At 39.1% G+C, this 25,984-nt stretch overlaps 1 protein-coding gene across 7 annotated transcripts in view; it reads left to right on the forward strand.

The window, feature by feature from the left end:
• Nucleotides 1-25,984, forward strand: part of XRCC4 (X-ray repair cross complementing 4) — a 139,555-nt gene that overhangs the window by 106 nt on the left and 113,465 nt on the right. Inside the window, exons 1-4 of one of the 7 annotated variants that reach the window (XM_033086484.2) lie at nt 402-1,272; nt 12,336-12,375; nt 13,437-13,586; nt 16,408-16,595. In XM_033086484.2, the coding sequence (XP_032942375.1) occupies nt 13,448-13,586; nt 16,408-16,595 (327 nt within the window). In that variant the 5' untranslated portion in view covers nt 402-1,272; nt 12,336-12,375; nt 13,437-13,447. Of the gene's footprint in view, nt 1-394; nt 1,273-5,458; nt 5,561-8,397; nt 8,422-12,335; nt 12,376-13,436; nt 13,587-16,407; nt 16,596-25,984 lie in introns of those variants that run through there. The other 6 variants (XM_033086489.2, XM_033086490.2, XM_033086483.2 and 3 more) reach the window with 6 other exon arrangements.

The following is a 25,984-nucleotide window of genomic DNA, read 5'->3' on the forward strand; positions in this document are numbered from 1 at the left end:
GTCGCCGTGTCCTGTGTGGGGACAACCGGGATTAGCCCTTCACTGACCGCTCACCGGGACTGAGGGGAGCTGGGGGTGCCCCGTGTCCCGGTGTGGGGATAACCGGGATCAGCCCAGCACGGGGAGTGAGGGGAGCGGGGGGGGCGCCGGCCGTGTCCCGGTGTGGGGACAACCGGGATCACCCCTTCACTGACCCCGAACCGAGCCATGAGGCTACGTGTCTTTAGTGAGACCCAAAACAAAGAAAACACCCACCCCCGCCCCGCCAAAACCTCCAAAAAACAACAAAAAAAGCACCAAAAAAACCAACCAACCAAAAAAACAACAAAACAAAACAATCAATTAAAAAAGCCAGCCCAACCCCCCAGCTGGTTCTTTCGGTATGTTTTTTGTTGTTTTTTTGGTGTTTTTTTTGTTATTCGTGGTTGTGAGGTGAGGGGGTGTCTCCTCACCCTCACGCCCCTGCCGCTGGTTACTGAGGCCTTAATTAGATAAAAACTCCTTAATGAGGCCATTTCTTAATTAGGGCTCTCTTACAGCTACTCCTGTTGTTGTATGAGGAGAATCCCAGATTGTCTTCCCCCGGTATATTGTATTTTGGCTTCTGTGTTGTATTTTCTCCTTTTAGAGTTTCCATCATCTTTTCCGTAGCTGCACCTGCCCAAGAATTTTGAATTTTTTTTTTCCCTCCAGGAGGCTTTTTTATTTGTTTGTTAGGGTTGTTTTTTTTTTTTTGTAATGCAATAACCATTGATGCTTTGAGAGCTCAGCAAAGTGAGTTCTGTGGAAAAACTTAACAGTGAGGATTTTAAGTGCCCAAATGTTGCTGTCATAACAAACACCTGGAGTTTAATGAGGAACTTGTTCCTCCTTATAAACAGTTTTAAAAGCATCCAAATGATGGGAAATTTTGGGGTCTGTGTATTTCTGCACCAAATTCATGCCCCTCTGCTGTGTGTGTGACAGATTTTGCTTTTTTGCTTTGGTGAGGGAAAACAGATTTTTTTTCTCTCTCTAAAATGACATTTTGAGGTGATATTTGATGCACTTTGTGAAGGTGCAGGGAGGCTGGGGGTTGATGTACATGTGAAAAATGAATTTACTTCATGGAATTGAGGCAGTGTTTTACTGGTTTATTTTTTTTGTTTTGTTTTGGTTTTTTTGTCCTATGGGCTTTAGGCGTTGTGTTGATTCTGGATTTGTTCTGATTTTTCTCTAGATTATTTAGTGATTATAAAGGTTTGTTCAATGGCAGATTTATCCGTCTAACAGGTAATCAGCATCTTGCTGTATGCTCTTTTCTCACAACATGTTCGTACATCTTACTCCTGTCACTGAATTAAATTCACTGGATTGGTTTCTTTCCATCACATGTCAAAGTTTTGGATTTAAAAAAACCTCATTAGGTGCATAAAGGCAGTTCTAAAAATGGCCTTATTACCTAGGATTAACTTCACTTTGAAGTGTTTGAGTGATGTTACATTAAAGTGTGACTGTAAAGAGAAATAAATTGTTAGAATAATCACTGACCTGTACAGCCTGTGATGATCAACATGACTGAAGACTTTAAAGGCAGTAATACTTTTTAACTTTTTGTTATGTGTGTTGGAGCTAGAAATCATAAACTGGGTTATTTTGCCTGCCTGGACTCTCTTTTGGATGCTCAATGGGAATTAGAAAGTCAAATTGAAAATATTCTGTAACATCTGGGGAGACTCCAGCTCAGTTCTTGCTCACACCATAGCCAAGCCTGCTTTCAGGTGGTCACCTAGTGTAGTTTTGTTTGCAAACATGCCCTTTTATGACAGATTTATTAAAATTTTTTTCTGCTTTGGTAGTTTCTGGCGAGCTCCTACCTGAAACCCATTGCAGATTTTTGCAAAAAAATAAAATCGTCTTTATTTACCCTAGACTTTTAATTTCCAGATGAAGTTTCCAACAGCCTCAGCTGTTCAAAAGGGAATTTTTACTGATCATGTGCTGTATTACAATGATTTCAGGTGAATAACCTGCTGTGGTGAGAAAAATGCCATTTAAAGATTTTGGTGGCATGATTTAAAAGATTGCACCTAGCCTGGAAGTGTCCTCTGGGATACAGCTGTGATTGGCATGGGATATTGGCTGGAATATCAGCTTTCAGATGGTGTTCCTCCAGTTTCCCTTGTACTTTTTCTCCCTCCTAATTAATATTTTGTCGTGGAAAAGCAGCTCTGAGGAGCTGGGACAGCTTGGTTGGTGTTGTCTGCAGGAATGGGCTGGTGAAAAAAAAAAAGAAAAATCACAAGTTTAAACAACTTACAGCAATACTCAGATATGTATAAATAAGTTTCTGTGCTTAACACATCCATGTGTGTCTACGAGGTGGAAAAAACATTTGAAAATAAACTCAATGCAGGCATTTGGGTGGTTTTTTGTGGTTCCTCTTTCTCTTAATTTCTCTGCCGCTGCTGGTCACCTACCAGAAGTGCACATGATGCTCACTGCAGTGGGATGGATGACAATAGCTGTGAAATGCTTGGAGTTTGCAGCTGTTCTGAGCAGGAATGAACCTAATTTTTCACATCAGGGGTGCTTTAGCCTGGTGTTTTAACCAGACATTTAATATAAAGTTACTGCACAGGGTGATGTGTGGTGGGGAGCGTTCTGGGAATTCCTGCACCTTAAAATTTCTGCTTTTTGTGGCTGATTTCATTTGTTGGGCTGATGTAGAGGGTGTTCCATCACTCCAGATTGTGAAAACACCCAAGGTGTGATGGCCTTGCTGCAGAAAATAGCGATGCTGTGCCTGACACAGGTAACCTCAGTGCCTGTCCTGGCACAGACAATCCCTGCAGCAACGCTGGATGCCTTAAAATCCTCTGCTTCGACCAAACCCCATCCATTTCAGTAAGGATGAGATAATTTAGGGTGTTTTTCCATGCTGTATGTTGTCTGCATTAAAGCAGTATAGCAAATATTTGTGCTGTGTGCCATGGGCCTTGCAGGGTCACTTTGCTGCTTTGTCTCAATGCCTGTTTCTGATGTCCTCGCTATCTTTGCAGTGCCACTTGAGGATGAGAAATTTTAATCCCCAGCTCTTGTCACCCAGGGCTTAACAGGAGGTGGAGAATTTTTTTTCAGGGGTTGTGTTAGAGCTCGGGAGATGAAAAAGCAGCACACGTCCTTGAGTAAGTGGAACCACCCAGAGCTGAGGGTGAGGTTTTCAAGGACTCAGAACCATTATCTGATTCTTCAAGGTTAGTAGGATGCAGCTGTGATTTCTCCGCTGTTATATTTGGCAGAAATGTAGTGTAGTGCTTGCTGATGTTGTGAGGAGCACATAAAATCATGTGCATAAATTCACTAAATAACCAATATTCCAATTTAGACTGCTGTTGTAAAATAACCTTAAATGGTTCTTGAAATTACTTATTTTTGTACCAAAAGTAACATTTTTTTCTAGTTGTGTGTGTCCCCTTCCTGGTTTAGGAAACAATGGCCTTCATCTCCCTCTCTTTTTAACCAGTGTCTTCTTAGTCTTCCCCATGTCCTTTTCCTTTGAATATGAGATGGGAAAAAGGGAAAGGTGGCAAAAACCTCCTGTGAATGTGAAGATTATCCATAGAACATAGTGTCAGATATTATAAATAGTAAGAACTGCTGTCCAAGATATGTCAAGGTACAAAGGACTCTCTGAATTATGTATGGTGCCATGTGGACACAAGCTAAGGCAAAATTTAGGAGATAACTGCTAAACAAATTGCTGTTGTTTGCAAATCTAACACAGTCAAATGTGATCAACACAAATGAACATGTCTTACAGGAAATGTTCCAAGCTGGATAAAGAAAAAAATCCATTAAGTGTGTGCCTTGAGCGAGGGTCTCTGGTGCTACTGTTTTCTAAGGTGTACTGGTGATTTCACAAAACATTTTTTTTTATTAAATTGCCCAAATTTACAAAGCCTGGAAAAGCACTGGAATATTTCTGCATCTGCTCTGCAGACTATTAGGTGGCTTTTCTGGGATGGGGTGTCCTCCAGCAGAGCAGCCAGCTAGAGCACAGATTGTAAAATAAACAGAAAAAAAGGGAGACTGATCTGGTGTGATTTTTAAGACTGTGGAGACTGAGGACTTTTGTGCCCTTGATCTAGACATCAGCCAAATTGCTTGCTGTCTTGAGACAGAAAAATTAATGCAACCAGAGGAAGAGTGAGGCTGTATATCCTATCACAGGCTGCATTTGTTGGTGTTTAGTTTGGTTTTTTTTTTAATAATAAATGGTTCAAATGATTATGAAAGAGATTGTTTGTTTACAGGTCTACAAAGGGGTCTTAGAGGCCACCCTTTTCAGCACAGAAGCTGGACAGGAAAAGAGAGAGCCTGGGGCTTTCCAAACGCCTTCAGCTGTGTCAGGCTTGGGGTGAAACCTCACAAAATCCTGGGGAGAGATTTGTGCTGGCCAAGCCGAGCAGGGAAGCATCAGACTCTTGTTGTGGAGGCTTATATTAAATTACTCCAGCTGAGAAAATGAACATTAATTTTCATAGCCGCAGATCAGGAGATGGGGCAGAAATGTTAATTTATCTGAAAGCTGACATGGAGGATAATTGTTTTAGGAAGCAAGAGGCAGGGAACTAGCTGAAGCACTCTTGTGTGTCTTGGAAATATTCTTACCTGAGTAATTACTACCTTAGAAATGTTTTGTGATCTCCTGAAGGCAGTATTAGAGAGGAGGGTTTTTTCCCTATGCCATGGTCAGAGAAGTCTATAGATAAAGAACATGCCTTGTATTTTATAGTTTTTTTACTCTTGTCTGTTGGCAGGGATTTGTTGTATTAATCCAACTATCCTAAAACCAGATTTACTTTTTTTCCTTGAAGTAGAGATGTAGAGGAGGAATTTTTTAGTGTAGTCTTAATTTGAGTTTCATGTTTTGAGTTTGATACTTTTGAAGGTGCAAAATAAATAGGACCATTTGTAGCACTGAAAGAGAGTAAAATGCAGTGGCAAGTTCTTAATCTAAAACTGCACTGAGGCAAATTGTTGGAGTTGTGGAGAGGTGAATCCTGTACTCAAAGCTTAGGTTTTTTATGCTCATGTAGCTGGATTATTTCAGGGCCATCCTTGTGTTTCAGGTACTGATGTGCAGCTGCAGAAACACGCAGGGGAAGTGCCCCCCAACATAAACTGAGACTCGTTTTAAAAATATTTATCCCTTCTGTGCTGTTTCTGTGCTCCACTCCCCATTTTTTATGTTGTCATTAACTTACCTGGGAAAGCAACAATTTACATCCTTAACACCTGAGACCTCTGTGGGGCTTCACATCTCTGCTTTGTTGTAATTCTCTTTTTAAGATCTCAGACTTGCCTGGTTCGGTGCCAAAGCAGTTTTGTGCCGTCTTTTACTAACGAGTGGTTAATTGCCCTCTCAGTGGCATTTTTGCACTGCTGTGCCCTCATCTCGGCCTGCAGGTTTCTTTTTCACTCCCGTGCAAGCATTCTTTGGGAGCTGTAAAGGAACACTAGTGCTGAAAAGCTGTTTTCCTGGAGTAGACCCCCTGCTTGGCATCAAGTGTCTTGGGTAAGGGTTAAATTTTTGAGTAGGGTTTTGTTGTTCTGGGCTTTTTTTTTTTTGCTTAGTCCATAGTGAGAACCAAGAAAAAACCCCAATCAAGAAAAACCAAGCCAAAACAAAAAACACAACCCAACAACCCCAAAACAAAGCAAAAAACCAAAAAAACCCCAAACCCCCCAAAATCAAAAACAAAGCAACCGCCCAAAACCAAACAAAACCCCCCCAAAACAACAACAAAAAAATCTCACCAACCCAAATGAATGAGAGAAAGAAGTGAGCTGATGAGTCTTGAGTGGCTATATTTTTTTTTTTTTTTGTTACGTAGAAAACTTGTGATGTTAAAAGTACAAGTGTCTGCTGTGAAGCTCTTTGTGCCCTTTTTCCTTTCCAAAAATGGTTTGTAGACGTGGTGCTGATTGAGCACAAACCCCCAGATTTGAAAGTGCTGGCTGAGGGTGTGGAGTGAGTGGCTTCTGAATTTTTGGTGGAACTGTGTCCTTGCATATTTTATCTATTTTTTTCCTTTTTTTTTTTTTTTTTTTTTTTTAACAAATCTGCTTCTTTGCTCACAGCTTGGTGAGGTGGTTGGATTTGTGTCCTGTGTCAAAGCCTGAGGTAAACCCCTGCTGAACCTGTGCCTATGTGTGAAATTGGTGCTCAAATTGTGTCTTTTCACCTTATCTCCAAACTCAACCCAACCCATCAGCAGAGTAATTAATGTTCAATGCCAAGTAATAAATGTAGCTGGATAAAGGGCTGCAAAATTGAAATTTAGCTGCATTGAAAGTGAATGTCGCAGTTTCTTGTGAATTGTTTTTCTATGAGGGTCAGGCGAAGCAAAATGAATTATAATTTTTAAAATAATAAATTTAAGCCGTGTGAGCTCTTTGTTTTTCGGGGAGTTTAGTGTTGCATTTTCTAATAGATAAATAGCAGATGGAAAGAAAAAACATAATAAAACTTTGGTTAAGTGAAGACTGGGTAATGCAGGAATTTTCTTCAAAGAAAATGCCTGAGGAAACTGTTTAGTAAGATAAAGCAGTTTGGAGCCTAGGCCTATTTTTTATTATTAATTTGACAGGGACGGGAAATTAAAATAATCCATCTCTTTGAAAAGTCCTGGGTGTAAAGGTGGGAGGAGAGAAAGATATGTAAGCCCTCATATTTATACCTGCCCTTGTCCCACTGAAGTGGCAGCATTTGGTGAAACTTGTTTTTCCAGGTTACTGGGCTCAATTTTTCAAAACTCCTCAGAAAATCCTACGTAGGGAATTACATCCATCCGTATCTACCTGACACTGATTTCTTTGTTTCATTTATCTTTGCTTCAGACTGGGTGCTCCTGCTTATGGTTCTCTGGTGGATTTGACAGTACTGAATTTGGCTTTAAAATTTAAAGACAAAAGAGAGGAGGAAAAAGAGAAAAAATAAAAAATATTTTGGTGAAATCCACTGCTCAGTGTTGAGTCAGACATTTAGAGAAGCACATCAGACTGAGTGGAATTGTAATAGGCCTGTGTGGGGACTAAAAAGTAGAAAACAAAGGAAATCTGCACTACAGATTTGTGTTGAATATCCTGATAATATTTAATCCTAAAGAAGGCAGTGTTTTGGAAAACAGATGATACCTCAGCCAGACTACATTGTTATCCAAATATACATCAAAAAGACATATGTATTGGGGTATTTTTGGATGGACAAAGGGTGATTAAAACACGCCGCTTTTTTTTCTTTCCTCCCCCCAAAAATTTCCTCCACTTTACTATCCTCAAATGGATGATACTAAGGTAGTGAAAACTGCAGAGGTGCTTTTAAAAATAAGACTGAGAGACTTGGAATTTCCAAATCTTTGTTCTCACTGACTGTATGCGCTGCTCTCAAAGGTTGTGTCTGGCACAAACTTCTTTTTTCTGTTCTTTATCTGCAAAACATACAGCAATTTCTTTTCAGAGAAATTATGTGGAAAATTATATATATTTAGAACGTGTGTCTTATTTTTTTTTTTTCCAAATTTTTTTTTGAATAGGAAGTGAATTCTTTTTCTTAATAAATATCCTGTGGTTTTTCAAGTGAAGGCATTGTGCCATCACTTTGGTAGGACCTTGGAAAGCCAGGGTGTCCCGCTGCCAAGTTAGAGTTAAAAAGTATTTGTTGGGACTTGCATCTTCCAGAAGTAACCGAGAAAGGGAGTCTGGGTCTCTGGGACACGCCTTGCTGACTTTTCATCCCAGATCTATCCTCTGGAGGCAGGGCTGGTTGTTGCCTTTGATCTCTGCTCCCTTCCAAATGCACTTTTTAGTAACCTCACTATTAAAATTCGCTTTTTTTTTCATCAGGAAACACGGCAGTCGTGTGACTTATCTTTATTTTTATTTAGTTTTTTTTGCGGATTTCTTCAGTTAGTGTAACCTGGCTTATCCCTACATCTTGGAAAGCGAGGATTTGACAGCATGACTGTTACTTTTGGGAAGAATTGTTACAAAAAGGGGTGAGAAAGAAGGGTCTACCCCTTTTCTAAATCTATCTGCATACTCTTTTACTTGCTAGTATATACTAGTATAATTGCCCACTTTGGTGTTTGTTTTAATACACTTAAGGGCTTTTTTTAAAATTTTTTTTTAACCTTATTACAGCTTGATGTAGCTGGTTGTGAGTGAGCTTGGCAAGGCTGGATGCCTGCAGTGGGTAGTGGGTTAGGCTTGAGACTTCAAGGGGATAAAAGACACCAGGGTGGGCTTTGCCTCCAGGCTACAATTAAGATCAAGGCCTGTTAGTAAGATTCCTACTATAAAGGTTGTTGACTGTCTACTTCCTTCTGTTTCTCCTCATTTTTCAGCTGGTGGCTGCAGTAAATAAGCCTGACAAGGGTTGTTCCTTATCGTGGATTCCAGATCTTCTGCGGCAAATCTTCCATATCCTATTGTCCCGTGGAGCCTGACAAGCTCAGAACTAATTTGTTGTTGGTTTTTTTGGTTTGGGGTTTCTTTTTTTTTTGGTGGGGGGGACAGACACACACACAATTGCACAAAAAAGCGTGTGCATGTTTCCAATCGTTCTGTGGCTGCCACGAAGCAGTGGGAAGGCAGCGGTGCAAATGTGAGCCATGTGAGCCTCGACTCTGCAGTGGGGACCGTGATCTCCTGATCAAATGTTGCCATGGAGCACCGAATTTCCTAAATGGCCCCACTTACCCCTCTGCACTGAGTTAGGAAATCATTCGGCCTCTCCTTCCTATCCAAGTGCTGATTTTTGGTTCTTTTATCTCCCAGATGATGTTGCGTTATTGGCAAAATTGTAACCCGTGTGCTTTTAATACAGAGCAACTAAAAAGAGCAGCTAAACATTATTTAGGATGCAAGTAACACAAAAATGCTTTAGCCCCCTAAATTGCATTAGGGAACAAAGCTCTTTCTGATTTTTTTCCCTTCTTTGACTTTCAGATTTATCTGTTAAGTTCCACATAAAGGTTATTATTGAATAATTCTTCAGTGTCAAACAAATATCGTGGCCAGAGGAGTGGGAGGATTGTGAGATGGGACAGGAAAGATGCTGGGTTATTTATCTTCGTGTTCGTTGGCCCAGTCATGTTCTTCCAAATAAAAATGGGAAAAGAGGAAGTCCCTGTTGGATCAGTAGTAGTTCTAAGATTAATGGAGTGAGAGTTGAGGTTTTTGTCAGGTATTTTAATGTTCTTACTCCTGAAGTGTTGGAGTTAATGGAATTTTAAATTAAGACAAGAGAGTATCAATTTGTATGAAATATATCACTGGAAATATGCATAAATATAGGCATTATCTTATTTCCTTCTGTTAGAAAATGTGGTAATAGCAAGTTTTAATCTTTAAAAGCAATCTTGAGCTTTTCTTGACTGGTTTAAATCTCCAATTATCCACTTATGAGTATATGTAGCATCTCCTGAATAGTACCTCTTCTCTGATTATGAATTTGCTATTAACTTTCTTCTGATTATTAGGTAATGATCTGTAGTTTGGGCAGTGTCAGAAGGCACCAAACTGTAAACTTTAACAGCAGTGTGTGGTCTTCTATTCTGGACTCCCTGTGGGTAGCTCCCATTTTTCCTCAGCAAGAAAGCACTTAGGTTAATTGCTCCATTTCAAAGACATAGTAGCTCTTTCTGGTCTCTAAGTAGCCTTCCAAGCATAGCTGCTGAGGTTTGGAACACCTGCAGCCCAAATAGTTTGGGGAAAAAAAAAAAAAAAGCCATTAGTCTGCATGGAGGGGAAAAAAAAAAAAAAGAAGTGGTGAAGTTCAGAATATTATCAATGATGCTGTGTTGGAGCAGCCTGAAAGATTTGGCTTTTGGTCTATGCCTGGTGCTATCCAAAACAACATATAAAATTCTTTGTGGGCGCGTTTTAAGAGTGTCTTGTTCATTCAGAGGGCCCTGTGTGCTGTGTTTGTTCCGAGGGCAGAGGCACCAGCCAACAGCTGATTCCTCCTCAGAGGGAAACATTGCCTAATGGCTGTCACAGGAGCCAAAGACCAGGGGGACAAAGTGCTAAAGATAAACAGCTCAATCCCCGACTGTTCCAAGGCCTCAATGAAGTCTCTGATTTACACATTTGGGGTGGGACCCTGCTGTCCCCACCTACATGGAGAGGTGCTGGTGTGTGTGTGTGACCCCCTGTGCTCCCCAGGACAGAAATTCTGCCTTGCTGTGGCCCCAATGCCAAAGCTTCTCTGCAGCTTTGGTGTAAGGGGAAGGAAGAAAAGAACCAACTGCTCTGGTTTTGTGGAGGTGGTGAATGGGAAGAGCCACAGGGCTGGATGCTGAGTGGCACTTGAGGGTGCTCCTCTGGTCTGATGGACTCAGAGGGGTTTTTTAGGCTGCCATAATGAGAGGCTGGTTCCAGCAATTTGGGTACCAATAAAAATACAGTCTGCTTTGGCACAGTCCTATTTTTTTACCTTGTTTTAACAAGCTTCACCAACAGCTGGACTGTTAAACAGTGATGCTCCAAAAATTCAGGGGCCTGTTTTAAACTTTCTGAGCATTAACACAGTTCCTATCTTTTTACCCCAAAGATGTGACAGTGAAAAAAGCTCTCAAGCTTTCACCCCTCCTTTATATTTGTGTCTTTCATAATGAAATTTTTACCTGGCAGAAGTGTTTGATCTGTGAATGGCCACATAAGCTTGACACATTGGAAGCTGATGGGGTGATGGATTTAGTGAGCAGATGGGTTAGTTTTGAGGAGATTGTGTTATTTCACCTCTTGAAATACAGAGCAGTACATCTTATTTTGGAAATGTGGTGCTGCCCATCTGTTTCAAGATTTGCCTTCAAGGTGAATGAAATGCATGCAGTCACCTTATAGTGAGCAAATAAGGAACATGGCCTCATTTATTTTCAGTGTTTTTAATTTCTTCAGTGGTAACTGCTGGTTGTTAAGTAAGCAGGGAACTCCTTTGGTATTTTTTGCAGTATTCATGCTGGCACTGTGTGTGGTTTATCCATTTACTGAACACTGCTTTAAACTCTGTGACAGAGTTGTGTTCTCAGGACATAAAAGGGAAAAGGGGAAAAAGGATTTGGATTTGTAGCTTGTTGTTGTAATTATTTTGTTTCCAAAAGCAGAGACCATATTACTGTTTGCAGTGATGTTTTTCTGTGCTGTGTGGGTCAGACTAATTTTCTTGAAGGAGGTTTTTTTTTTTCCTCTTGAAGAGAAATATATAATAGGCATTGTACACAGGCAGGAGTCCTTGAGCTTTTACTGATGGGTTGGAACAGTTGAGTGCTTGGAGATGGAGTCTGGCAGCTCCTGAATGTGGAGTAATAAGCAATATACTCCTTTCAAAAGGCCACTGAGCACTGTGGAGGAAATTAAAGCTGGGGGAAGAAGTATCTTTGCTTTATGCTTTCTTGGAAAATGCTTTTTTTCTGAGATAAAATTTCCAATAAAATTTGGAAAATCAGGAAGACTGTATGTTGCATTTGTTTGGAAGTTCAGGGTGTTTTTTCTTGGTTGTGTCTCCTCATTCTGTTGAGGTTGTGTTTTGCCACAGGGGTACCTAGAGTGTTCTTCTGTCTGAACAGAACTTTGATTTTTAGCTGTGCTGCATCACTGGAATGAAATACTGTGTGTGCATGGGAAACCAGTATCACTGTATCAAATTATTGTAGTCTCAGGCCTCAGAGGTCTTGTTAGTGCATCTTTAAATAAATAAACAGGCTTCTTTCCTCTGCTACTCTTGACCTCACTTTTCTCACTGAGGACTGACTGACACTTCATTCAGTGTCGTATTTTATCGTTATGTCAATAAAAAAATCTAATTCTTTTGCTTTGTTTTTTGTTATAAATAGTCTGGGTTGATGAGAAAGCCTCTAGTGCAGGTGTTTTTAACTGAATGCTGCTCTTTTTGTGATAAAAATCACATAAAACAAGCAAAACTTTCCTGTTGAGCTACACATATATGCATCAGTACCCCCCTGCGTGCTGTCTGTCAGGGTTGTCTGCTACCATTGTACAGCCTTTAATTGAAACATTTTTTTAGAACATTTTCTTTCAGAGGAGAATTTGTATGAAAATATTTCACGAGACACCGTGTTTTTCCGTCATTATCAAGCAGCAAAAGGGAATCTGGCAGGCAAAGGAGAGTGCATGCATGTGTGCTTGAGCATGCTTGTGTTTCCATGGCCAGGCAGTTAGTGCCCCACAAATCTTTAAATTGCCTTCATTTCTGGAGCCACTGATTGCAAAGGCGTTGTTCCACTTGTCTACCTCCAAATATTTAATTTTTTTGTTCTTGCTTACAGGTGCACAGGCATGCTGTAGATTTTCTGGAATGGCCAGCTGGTTAGCGATGGAACTATGAAACTTTTTGGTTTTGAATGCTGTTGCTATATACTTTCTGCTTTTGAAGGCTGTGCACTTGCCTGGGCAAGGGAGAGGCATTTTGAAATATTGTTGGCTGCAGAGTTGAGCAAGGGTCAGGAACAGTTCAGTCTACTGCAGTTTAAAACTGGTCCTCTGAACCTGAAAAAGCCAAATTTTGGGGAAGCCAAGGTAGTTAAATCCGTATTTAGATTTGTTTCTTAATGGCCAGGAGCAAAGAAAGAGTTTCCTTCTTCTCCTGCTTGGAGAACAGAGTCCCCTCAGGGCCTGAACTGATCCTGGTCATGATTATTTACTGCTACACTTCAGATGGAAACCTTGATAAAGCCTGCCCAAGCACCACTGTAATCAGTGCATGCAGTTTAAATGCCTCATCTGGGTTTTTCCTCCTTTTACATGCTATTTTTAGTCTGTGAGTGAATTCATAGCCTTTTCTCAGTCACTTCACTTAGGTTGTGTGTTACTACTTGGGATTCTTGAGAAGGTTTTAGGTCAAGCACAGGTTGCGAAGTTACTTTGCCATAGAGCAAAAATGTTCACTGTAACATCATATATTTCGTTCTCTGCAGAATCCAGTGCTTAAAATATTTCCTTTGGGTTGCTGGCATTTGCTACACCCTCTGCTTTGCTGTGAAGCTTAGTAGCAGCTTTCATGTGGCAGTCTTCCAGATGAACATTGATTATTTTGAATTATGTTAAATTTTCTCTACTTTGGGTGATAGCAGTGAGTTAAAAACAGAGCCATGGGGAAGAGCTTGTGTGTAGTAATTTCCTATCCCCCAGCTTCCTCACAACTTCTTAATTTGAGACTATTCAAATATGTTTAATTGTTGGCGTTGAAACCTTACTTATTTTAATCCAGTTTCCTATTTTCAAGTATCACCAGTTCTCTGACAAGCTGAATTTGGGGAGGAAAGCAGAATAAAATTACAAGCATGCTTGTATTTGTATATTCCCCACGCATTCAACCCCCAGGCTGGTTATGTAAAGATGTTAACAAGATTATCCTACTTTTCAAACAGGTATTGGAAAGATGGAGAAGACTTTGAACAGAATTCATCCAGTTTCTGATCCAGAAGCAACCTATTTTCTGCAGGTGTCATGGGAAAAGGATTTGGGTGCTGGCTTTGGTTTGCTTCTTAGTGATTGTCAGTGTGCCTGGACTGGGAAAGGTAATGGAAATAAAAATACATTCATTTAAAGTATTACTGCTCTTATTTAATAATTTTAAACACTTTCTAAACCACAACCTGTATGAAAATTTCATGGGTGTTCTGTCCCCAGTAATGGAGGAGGTGGGGTTCATGATCTTCTGGGATGTGGCCAGAGAACTTTGAAATCTGGTGTGTCAAAGCTAAAACTAACTTGTTGAGCACATGGATATGCAATGTTTTGTTCTCGCTCAAGAATGTATAATTTCTTGGAGTGATGCTGAAGTAACACTTCCGTGTCTTCTCCAGATTCTTGAACAAATGTGCACACAAGTTCCATTTGCAAATTGAAGTCCATGAAACCTTTTAATTGCAGATGTTTTTTAAATTTTCATGAAATTTTAATAGCCAAAGGTAGCTGTATTTTATACTGAAGTGACTATTTGAGAAGGGAAAGGCACAATGAATTATCAGTAGGAAAACCTTAGCCTGGGGGATTTTTCCCCTGTCTCTGAAAACTCAGTGAGAGGATGGGTCTTTGCATATGTGCACGCTTCTCTCATTCATGCCTAGTGAAAAAAGGTTAGATTTGTGTGTTCTTTGAGAAATGTCAAATACTTGATCAAAAGCCCTTCTCTCAGTAGCAAAAAAATATTTCAAAAGGAGGAGAGAGTTACGTATTTTCAGCAAATTGTAGGCAAAACCATTTTCTTAATTAGAAGTATCCATGTAGTTCCTTCCTTCCTTCCTTCCTTCCTTCCTTCCTTCCTTCCTTCCTTCCTTCCTTCCTTCCTTCCTTCCTTCCTTCTCTCCCTTCTTCCTTCCTTCCCTCCCTTCCATTTTGTTTCTCCTCAGTTCCTACATAAACCAAGCTTTCATATAAGTCAAGACTAGACAAATGTAAATTAAAATCAACACAGAAATTAAATCTGCTCTTCCATGTTCCTTTTAATATTCCAAACACTCCCATTGATCAGGGGGCCCTGCACAAAGCCAATACATGTGTTCCATCCCTGATTCCCAGTAGTTAAAGGTTTTTCTTTCTTGCCTTGACAATAGTAAAGTGAAGTTATTTTGAAAACAACATAAAGGGCGTTAACACTGACCAGTGCTGTTTTTTCTGTTTGGAGGACCTTCTCGTTCTTAGGCGACTTCAAAATCCCCGGTTTAGAATTCACAAAAAGATGATTCTTATTTTCCCAAGTGAGGGCTGTGCCACTATGGCTGGGAGGGTATAGAAAAAAAACAGGCAGACACAGTTCTCGCTCTGTCGAGTTCCTGCATCTGGTAGAATGGGGGATAATGATCTCCCAAAACAGAGGGGCAGTGAAAGCAGGATGACCTCACTCCATTAAAAAGTAGAGAAAGAAACCCACAACAGTTCAGCCATGAGCACTGGGTGTTCATCCAAAGGAGAGTTTTTTTTCTGTTCTGGAAGAATCTGATCCCTTTCTAAGACATTCTTACTGAATTTCTAGTCCCTTGAATAATTTCATTGGAGGTTGATCTTGTGCATGAGGCTTTCCTACTGCACTGATCTGTGTTGTCATTCAACAAAACATCAGTTTTGGTCACTTTCTAACATTATTACATCATTTCTGAGACTGCTTACATTTTAAATTCAAAACCTGGAGGGAGGGAAAGCAACGGTCAGAGTATTCTTGCCGTGGGAAATCCCTTTTGGGTTTCTCCTGCTGTGGATTATTTTCTTTGGCAAGACCTACCAGGAAGAGAGTGAGAGTTGCTGATGGAGTTGTCTTTTATGGGTTTTGTATGTTTAATGTGATGATGAAATGTGTTGGGAGTCCTGTTTAAAGAGAGAGGGAAAACAGTGAATGTTGGAGGGGAGGTGAAGCACACGAATTTGCAATGTAATCTAGTGTGTTACCTTGGTGTTGGGTTAAAGAACTACATCTGTGAGTATTTATGCCTATCACATTTCCCTAATGATTGATCAGTTCTGGTTTTAGATCATAAAGGAACATGCAGCATATACAGGAAAAAAACCCAAAAAACCCCACAGGGCTCTATTGCAGTATTTCAGTGTCTTTATCTTTATGACTTTGTTATTGTTATTAAAAGTTTATCTTCTCAGTACTGAAATCACTGTTCCAGACAAACACCCCTGTTGTAAGTATTTCAAACTTCCTATTTCTACCCTTCTGCCTCACACAATGGATTCCACATTTCTGTCTGTACTATTTTGGGTGACTTCAGGCAGCTAGAATTGTGAATGAGTAGCAATAAAGAAATATTTTCAGACAGGGGAAAAAAGGGGACAGAACTTCTGAAAAACACAGTATTCCTGCTACATTTGCACAGGTGGAAACAACACACCAGTGTGTGTTCAAGGGAAAAATAATCCAATAATATTTCATAGAATCACAGAATTCCATAGATTGTCTTGGGTTGGAAGGGACCTTAAAGGTCATCTAGTCAGTGTGTGTCTGTATATACATATAAATATATTAAATATAATACATTATTATAATATATATTATAATAGTAATTGTTATATAATAATATATAATAATATATAATAATATATAATATATAATAATAGATAATACTATATAGTAATATATTAAAATATATTAAAATATATTTTAATATATTGATATATTAAAATATAAAAGTATATAAAATATATATACTTTAAGATATATATAGTAAATATAAATATATAAAATATGTGTACTATTTTTATATATAGTAAAATATATAAATATAATATTTATATATATACATGTATATTAATACATGTTTTATATGTAATGTTAATGCATCTATTTGTTCACACACACACATAAATATTTATTCCTTGCATGTCTCTTTCTGGTAGTGTCTGAAGCAGACATTTCTAGGGAGGCTGCTGACATAGAAATGGACAGAGAAAAATATGTGGATGAGCTAAGGAAAGCACTGATAGCTGCAGAAGAGTCTGCTGGCAAATACAACTTTGTGATTTCAAGAGATGAGCAGAGTAAGGCCTGCCACTTCTCCTATGAAAGGAACCTGAAAGATGGCTCTGTGAGTAGATAAATGTTTGAATTTATTTGTTAAACGATGAGAATGGAACACATTTTTGTATTTCATTATGGTCTTTGAAATCAGACAGGCTTGTGATGCTCATTCCAGGTTGAGTGAGTGTTGTGAGCTCTTGCATGGGCCAAAGCTAGAAAGAAAGTGGGTGGTTTGGGATGGATGCTGCCCTTTAAAAATTGTAACCTCCTTTGCACTTCTGTTTTTCCGTGTTTCTTCATCCTCTCTCTGTACTACTCACCTAAATTAGAAAAAAAAAAATTCAGACAAGATTATTTTAAAATGCTGAAATGTAGTTTTTAAATTAGTTTTTCTACTACTTCAGATATTTTCTAAGCTAAGGCTGAAATTGTTGCTTTAAATTGAAAATGGGAAAGTGGCTCCATGCTGCTTGCTTGGCTGCAAAGGGAAAGACCCTCCTAAAACACAAAATAAACTAATATAACCTGTACCTATAGATACTTCTGGATGTTTCAGGTTGTGCTTTGCTGTGTTAAAACTTCTCTGAAGAAGAAGTTAACTTAAGGTGAATCTCCCAGTTTGTACTTTTTTTAAAAAATTTATTTTTCTTGCCTTTTTCATTGTGCAGTATAGGAAATTTCAGCTGAGTTTGGCTCTTGAGAAGCCAAATGTTAGGGCATGTAAGTCTACCAGTCTGCATTTTAAGTATTTCTGGGAATTTACCCAAGGCCATATTGACCCTAAATCTTGAGAGCTGTTTGATTGTTCACAAAGATGTTGCAAATTTAGGACCAAACTCTGCTCAAAAATTGAGAGCAGTAAGGTTAAGAATCTTTTTTTGTTGTTGTTGTTTCTGCTCTGCATTACACAGACCAGATTGAATACATGCTGTATTTTTATTAAATGAAAACATCCTTGTGTTTGTAGGGTCACCTAATATTTCCATCAATTAAAGCTTATGAGAAATTTAATTTGTATGAAAACAACTTTATGTCAATTTGGGAAAATAGTAATCTGGCCAAACAAACTGAAAATACAAAGAACCTTGATTCCTATGTGTGCTTTAAACTTTGGGTGTTGAAAGAATGTTTTTAGGTAAGATAGGATTTCTTGGGTGAAAATGCACCTTTGTTTTTTTTTTTTTCTTTTTCTCCTGAACTAAACTAATGCCTACAAATAAAATTGATGTAGAATTAAATAATATAATTAGGTATTAGAAATAGCTTTCAGGTATGCAATAGAAGATTTTCCAAACGTTTTGCAAACTCTTTGAGGAAACCTAGAGAAACTACTCTGCAGCAGAAACACTGCTTAAATTCATCTCTTATCAGTTTAATAAGTAACAGTTTTTAGTAAAAAAATGCAAAAACTACCGAAACACATTGTTACACTTTGAGCTATAAAATGCTTATCAATTCATGCAAGTAAAAATTACTGCAAAATCTTTTCATGAAATTGGTACATGGGTGCCTGAGAGTAAATTTTGTAGTCCTGGAAAATCAATAATATGCCTTGCCTTATTTTTTTAGAGATACATGCATGCTTATATAGACAAATATGGTTATTTTAATTATTTTTAATGAGACCTGCCTAGAACATGATGCTGATCACCAGCAGTCACCTATGCCCAGTAATTTCCAGAGCTGAGCTCTGTCACAATTCTCCATCCCATGTGGGACTAGTGACTGGCAAATCTCTGAGCTAGATACTGATTTATTTTTTTGCATGGCTGCACCAAACCGTGGTATTTGAAGTAAGTTTTACCTTCTTTGCAGCAAGCTCTGCTTCCATAAAGTCTTAATTACGTGCCAAAACTCTGTTGGGTGGTCTGCAGGAGTGCAATTAAAAATAGTGGGGTGATGTCAGGCAAAGGAAAACACAGGGATATCACTGGGAGATGCATTCTGATATGGAAATTTGTTTTACTGCCCAGGAGGAAGTGGTGGCAGCCCCCTTGTACCCCTTGCTTTGGAAGGGACTGGGATGAAAAATGCATTGTAATTATCTGCATTGGCAGTGCAGTACATTTGAGGAATAACAAGGTGTTTGATTCACCTGTTGTTCAGTTAATGAACAAAAAGTCCTTCCATGAGCTGATGTCTAGATGTCTAAAAGAATGGAATGAAACCAAACCTGTATCTTCATATAATTTAAAAAGTGCTCATAATCATCAGTATACAACAGTGATGTGTATGTAAGGTTTATATTGTGGTGTATTGCTGATGGTTTGGGTTTTGAGTGGATGGAAAACTTCCCCAAGTCATGAAGGATTTCTGTCTGATTTAGAGCACAGCCTTTGTTTTGCAGTGCCCTGATTGCCTGCAATGCTTGGAAGTGGCAGAATTAAGTGAAATAATCTAATTCAAGGCATGTTCATAAGGGTTTTAGTGTTTATTTATCTTGAAATGTTGGTTGGGAGAGACAATGATGTCCTAAAAAGTTGTGACACATTCGGTGAAAATCCCGACGGGTTCGGTGACAACCCTGGCGTTTCTGTGAGAATTCCGACAACTTTGGTGAAAATCCCGGCGTGTTTATGATCCAGCTCCCTCAGGACAGGTGGCTCTGCCTTCGTCTGGGGTGTGGGGAAGGACCCTGGAATAACAATGTCTGCGGAGCACAGTGGGAATTGTGTGCGGATCCAGCTGCAGCCCCGGACGGGCCACACACACCGAGACCCCGGCGAGGGGCCAGGGAGGCTGGTCCAGCTCAACTGCTGCCACCTAAACAAACACCAGCCACAGAGGCAGTGATTTAGTGCTTGATCTAAGTAGGTGACCACGGGGAAGTAAATCTTTCCAAGTGCTTCAGCGAGTCACTCCACATATAATAAATAATGGAAATCCGGCAAGCTCTTTCTTTCTTTCTTTCCCTTTTTTTTCTTTTTTTTGGGGGGGGCTGGCAATTAAATAGACTAAATAGCCTTTGATAAACAATGATTTGAGTGCTGGCAGTCTCTTTTTTTACAGTAATGTGACAAGCTCTCAGGTTTTTTTTTTTCCTTGCCTTTTGCTTAAGTCTGTAAACAGGGAGGGTAAGAGCTTAACAAATTCCGCCTTAGTTGCAGCACTGTTGCTAATTAGGATGATGGAAGAGATGCTGTTATTTGTCTCCTCCATTTCCTGTGGCTGCCTTTCCCTGGTCAGGCCTGTGAGTTCATTACAAGTTTACTGAAAGTTGGAAAAAAAGAGCTGGGGAAGCTTGTGCTAACCAAAACTTTTCACAGCATACCAAATTGAGAGGAATGCAATCGGTGGAGCTCTTTGTGCTGTCCAAACTATCTCGGTTCAAGGTCTGAATAGTTACTTTGCTCCAAACCACTGAGGATGTGTTGTTTGGTTAGCAAAGGTCACGGAGAGTTCAGGTTGTTTCCCAGGCAGTTCCACCAGCTGAGGAGAGAGGAAGATGAAATGATTAATCCTCAGGTCAGTGTGAAAGTAATGACTCTCACATCACTTTTATCACTTAATGTCCATGTACTTCAGGAGCTGAGAGTGGACACTTGAATGGGTTTCTTAGAAGCCCATTTTACAAATAGCTGGCTTCTAATGTGCCTTAGGTAATAGAAACATTAAGTGTTATCTTGTGGGTAAGCTCAGAATTCTGAGTGCCACATGATTTTTTTTTCCTGTTTCACCTTGGGTGTACCTTCAGGTGTTTCAGGTACACTGGAAATGCAGTGCATCACTTCTGTAGCCTTGAGGTAAGAAAAAACATTTCTGAAAGAGTGATTCTCTACCATATTAGTAGGTGTACAAAACACCTACAAGCTGTACAAGGTAGAAGTACTGGTGAATTAATTAATTAAGCTCTGCTATTTTCCTTGCTTGGCTATTAGACTATGTATTTGGCCTCTGGTAAGCAGTAGTTTGGAGAAATTAATTTTAAATACTGGTAATTTATACCCTTAAAACTGGTATTGTTGAAAAAGGAAGAATCAAACACTGTGATGAATACATTCTCTTCTTTTTTTTCTCAACCTCTCACTGGACCTATCCAGCTGGACAAAAATGGTAGTTTAATTGCTTTAAGGCATACTGTAAATTACACTATAAGGGGCATAATCTTATTTCTTGAGTGCAATGGGAGTCTGAATATATTTCAGGTATACTTAACATGTTCACAAAATAACAGATTTGTATTTGTGCAAGGAAAACTGTCGGTTATCCTTTCTCCCTCTTGGTGTTATTGTGTTTTCTCTCCTCCTTTCCTCTTGATTCTTTTGGATTTTCCCTTTCTGGAATACCTGCTGTGCATTTCAAATCCCTGTGTGGACATCAAGGCTTGCTTTCATTTGCAGAACAGAGTACAAATGCTTTCCTTTTTGGAGGAAGAGATCTTTAAATCATGGCCTATTGACAAGCTTTAGTTTCCCAAACACAAATTGCAGAGGACAGTAGGTGCTCTGGAAAAGAGATTACTGTGTGTGGGCTCTAAACCTTCACTGCAAGACCCCAGTCCTGTGTTTTCTGTGAGGATGAACAGCAGCCAGAGTCTGAAAACCAACCAGAATCTCACCAGTGGTTTCTCTTCAGAAACTCTCTCACAGCTCCAGAGGAAACATTCATCTTTCTACCTGCAGAAGCACAGGAGAGCTCTCAAGCTCATGTTAACTCTTAGGTTCACTAAAACAGCACCTTTTCCAGTATAAAATATTAAATGGATATGTTTAAACCCTCAGAGCAGCTTCAACACCTCTGCTACTTCTGCTGCATTTCCAGAAAATGTCTTGAAATGTAAGAAAAAGGCAAACCCAAGATGTGTTGCATTTTTTTTTTAAGTGATAAATATGGGAATATTGCATAGTGATGGGATGAAGAAATAAGGGAGTGAGGAAAGTGTTACCCTTCCTGTTAATTTCTTTCCTTAATCTGCAGTGATTTAAAATACAAGTATCTTTGGTTTTCAAAAGACTGGCTGTGAAGTCAGTCTGTATTAGCAGTCCACACACAGAAACGAAATTTTCTTTGAACAGTGAAGATAAGTCCCTAATTTCTGTGTCTAGTGAGCAGAGCAAGATCAAACCAAAAGTTTGAAGGTTCCCTAAAAACCCTGTGAGGTGTTATGCCCTGCTCATAGGATATTCCAGAATGCTAATTTCTGCCTGTTACACGTCAGTATGTGGAATGAGTGTTTTTTATCACAAGGACAAAGCCTTTGAGTTTTAAAATTTGAAGCCAAATTGCACATGTATTTGGAAATTGGTGGGTAAAATATTCAATTAGTATTTCTCTGAAATATTTTGGTCTCACTGGAAAATTCTTTGGCAGGTAGGTTTTCTTCATTGAAGCCTTGAATGTGGTTGTCTTGCAAAAATGTGTTTCCCAGAAAGGCAGGTACAGCACACAATTTCAAGAGTAGGTTTCTGGGTAGTACCATTCCAGGAAAAAGCTCTTCCACAGAAGATTATTTGTTTCATTCTCTTTTCTTCTTGTTCCTCTCAGGTACCTCTGCAAATAATGCCTGACATTTCATGTGAAATTAGATGTCAACTGCTTTGTTGGGTACAAAGTGTGACTGGTTTTTTTCTCACTTTTGGAACCCAAATCCTAGTCTTTCTGCATGTGTTTTTTTCAGACAAACCTTGGGGTTTTTAAGAGTTTGAGGTACAATTTCTGGTTCTGTTCGTGAAAGCACATTGTCTTTTCAGTGTGTGAATAATACATGTAGGTTATTAGCTTAACACAGATTTGTACCAGAACATTGTCAATACTCTTAGGGGCTGCAGAGGTGCCAAAAACTGGAATTTGGATGCAGTCAGGTTTTTTCTTATACTAGTTCTTTCCTCATTTAATTGATGGCTGTACATCTTGCAAAACAATGGGAGATTTATTTCCATTAATTCACACTGAGCTTGCTGCCTTGCAGTTGTGTTTTGTACCTGTTCCATTCCAGCTGGAATGAAAATTTATTGTTCTATATAGCTAATCCATCCCAGGAACATCACAGGGATGAATTTTGCTATTGAGTTGGGATATCTCTACTCCTGAGTCCATATTCTTCTCCTCAGCTGAATCACTCTCAGGAAAAATAAGAAAAGGAAAGGAATTATCTAATGTAGCTTTTAGAGACCAACTTGAGCTACTGACTAGCAAGTTTTAGGTGAGAGGTCTGAGGTGATGTGGGGACAATGTATATTACAATAAAAAGTGTGAGCTTGTCTAGCCTTTTATTTAAGCACTGTTTTATTTGAAATTTTGGTGATTTTTTTTTTTGCTAATATTTGAAAACAGGAATATTTGCTGTCATCTTTTACTTCCCTGACCTTACAAAGGAGTTAAAACTGTAGTCCTGTAGACCTGTGATTTTCTATATCAGCCATCTACCACTGCAATTTTGGTTTTGCCAGTGTTACTGACCTGGTGTACTGAAATACATTGAGCAATGTAGTTTTCATCTCACTAAGAGCTAGTGAGACATTGCCTGGGACATGGGTCCAAAATGAGGAATTTAAATAAGAATTGCATTAATATAGATAATATTTTTTTTGTTTTATATGCACTGATTTGTATGCAAGAAAACTTAGGTTTCTGAGGATGACCTGATGAGGGAAAAACCCCGTTTTCCTTGACTGTAAATAACTAAATGGCTAAATAACAAAATAAATAAATGGCCTGCTCTTATGTGTGTGTGCTAGTTTCAAAAGCCTGCAAACTACATAACTAAGATATCTGGTGCCCAAAAATCCATGCAGCCCATGGGTGAATCAGTAAAGATGTTTGGGAAAGGGATTTTGATAGGCCCTTGTGTGGAAATGTGGTGACAAAAGTGCTGTGCTGTGGAAGGGGGGCTGTTATCTGTATTAGTTACCTGACATAATTATAAATCAACACTTCTTATTTCAGTGATGTGATCTGGGGATAAAACCAGCATGACTCCAAAAAGGACATTCTTTCCCTGGAAAAGAAAATTCAGGTGCCAGTCCTTTAGTTTTTCCTTCTTGGATGTGGTCCTCGAGAACTTTTTTTAATCAGTTCTTTCAGAACAACCATTTTCTTTGTTGGATGACACAGTATTTACCACAGGATGAGACTGACCTTATCCACTATCACTAAGGGGAAATAATCAGGGCACATAAAATGTGTAGAGAATAAGAGGATTTTTTTGGATCAGGGTCTAGTATAAACTGGGCTCTCCCCCACTGAAAAGATGGAAGACGCCAGGTACTAAATTAATTTTTAGTTTGACTTCCATGGGACATAATAATACCTAAAATAAAATAACTAATATAATATTTTATAATACCTTAAAATACTGAATACCTGTGAGTTTGACATCTTTTTACACACCTTTATTACCAGCTGTTTTTGAGCCTGGGCGTGGGGAGCTGCTGCCTTTGCCCCTCGTGGCCCTGCTGTGTGGTTTATCTCAAGTTTGTCAGGCAGGGCTTGCAGCCCCTGGGGCTCTGCCAGGGCTGCATGTGCTCATCAAACGTTGTTTAGTCACTGCAGCATGTTTATGCCATCTGCAGATGCATGTGCTCCCCTTCCTGGACAATGCTCTTTAATCAAGACCACTGTTGTGGGGAGGCTAGCAGGAGCAGTATACATAATCAGCAGGATGCCAAAATTAGAGTTACACGTGTGTTCCAACCCCACCACTCAGCTCAGGGTTCCTGAGGGTGCCACTCCTCTGGAATTAGTACCTTTGTCCATAATCTCTCGTACTTCTGTGTATATTATTCAGAGTCCGAGTTGTTTAAAGAGCTTTGTGGTAATAATAACAAATCAAGAGTCGTGGTGGAGAATTGTTAAGCCTATAGGAATTGCCTGCTATCTTTTATTTGTTAGGGGGCTCCATTTTCCAGGTCTGTCTAAACAGAAACATCCACTAAACCATTTCACATCTGTTGTGCTCCTCTCTTCATGTTACAAAAGCGTGATCTTTTTGTTCCACGTATTTTTTCTGAACAGTTTCTTCATTGTGGGAAAGCTCTCCTAACTTTTTGCTGGCTCTTTGTGCTGGGTATTAAAAGAGCTCTTAGAGAATGCAAATCTGTTTGAGATGGTGTTAATTCCCCTGGTAAGAGCCAGGAGGTGAAGTGTGCCAGGCAGTGTGTGTGTTCAGAGATGACAGTCATGATATTTGAATGATTCATGTGTGTAATGACATATATTCATAAATGTACACTCAATTCTATCTTTTCCATTTCATGCAGAATAATAGAATAATTAGGGCTGGTAGGGACCTTAAAGACAACTTCTGTTAATGCCTTGTAAATTTTTAATGGCAATCATTAAAGGTGTTTTGCTTTAACAATAACTTCTATTGACAACTTAATGTTCTGTTGTGGGTTTGCTTGTGGTTTCTTTTTCCTATGAAAGTAGTGGGGTAGGAGGAAATGTCTCTTTTCTCTGCTGTAGTGCTTGATAAAGCTGAACTACTTAATCCCAGTATCCTTCAGGCTGGTGAGACAACCACCCTGGACCTTTCTCCCTTTTCAAACCAATCTTTTTCTTAGAAAACATTTTTATATTTTAAATTTAACCTTTAAATTGCTCTTTTTTTTTTAATTGCAGTTTTAAGGCTTTGGACTAGATTTAGACAAAATCTATCTGTCTCAACTCAGAGTTTATCATACTGCTCCTTCAGTTAGAGTTTCCTGGTTGAAAAAGAGAAGCTTAAAACTCAGTGATGTGTCTGTCTGTCCTTCACAGGTGAAAATTTCATGACACCATCATTTTGTAGTGGAGGTTCTCTGATTGCACAGCTAATTCAGAGGTCAACAAAATTCTACCACTGCTTTTTGCTAAATCTACAACATCTGACATCCTTGGTTTTGATTCATCAAAACTGGGTGCAGTCAAATGTTTCTCAGTTATCTACCAGTCTCAGATTTTAGTCGATTAATATTTAGTTCTCTGTTACTTTTACCTGAAGAAACTCTTGGATTTCACGGTGTGTGAGTGACTCTGCAGGTTGTGCTCAGTGACAGTTGCAAAACTGGGTATTTTATGTACTTGGGCATGGAAAATGATGTCATTCAACAAATGCCAGCTACTTTAATTAAAAAAGAAATTCCCTAGATGTCAGGTCACACGCTTTAGGAAAATAACATTGATTCCATGACACAGGAGTGTTTTCCTTTCAGCTGCAACTTTAAACCTGATCCAGACCATGACATTGGAAAGAAATATATTTCCATATGGCAAAAGAAATGTAGTCATATTTGTTGAAAAATTCATGTGGGTTTCTCCATAAAGCTGTTAATGCTTCAGTAGTCTGGTGGGTGACATAAACCCTCTGTGCCTTATTGTTTTAGTGCCTTTGAAGGGAAAATGGCAATCGAGGGAAAGTGGTCTTTGTCATAGGCACTCTTTTTAAAAACAGAGATGAAATGTTACAACTTATTGGTATATGATGGAAACCTCAGGTTTTTCAGGCTATACTGAACTCTCTGTAGCCTTAGATCAGGG

This window comes from Catharus ustulatus (assembly GCF_009819885.2).
Source record: "Catharus ustulatus isolate bCatUst1 chromosome Z unlocalized genomic scaffold, bCatUst1.pri.v2 scaffold_26_arrow_ctg1, whole genome shotgun sequence".
In the NCBI taxonomy this organism is placed as follows: domain Eukaryota; kingdom Metazoa; phylum Chordata; class Aves; order Passeriformes; family Turdidae; genus Catharus; species Catharus ustulatus.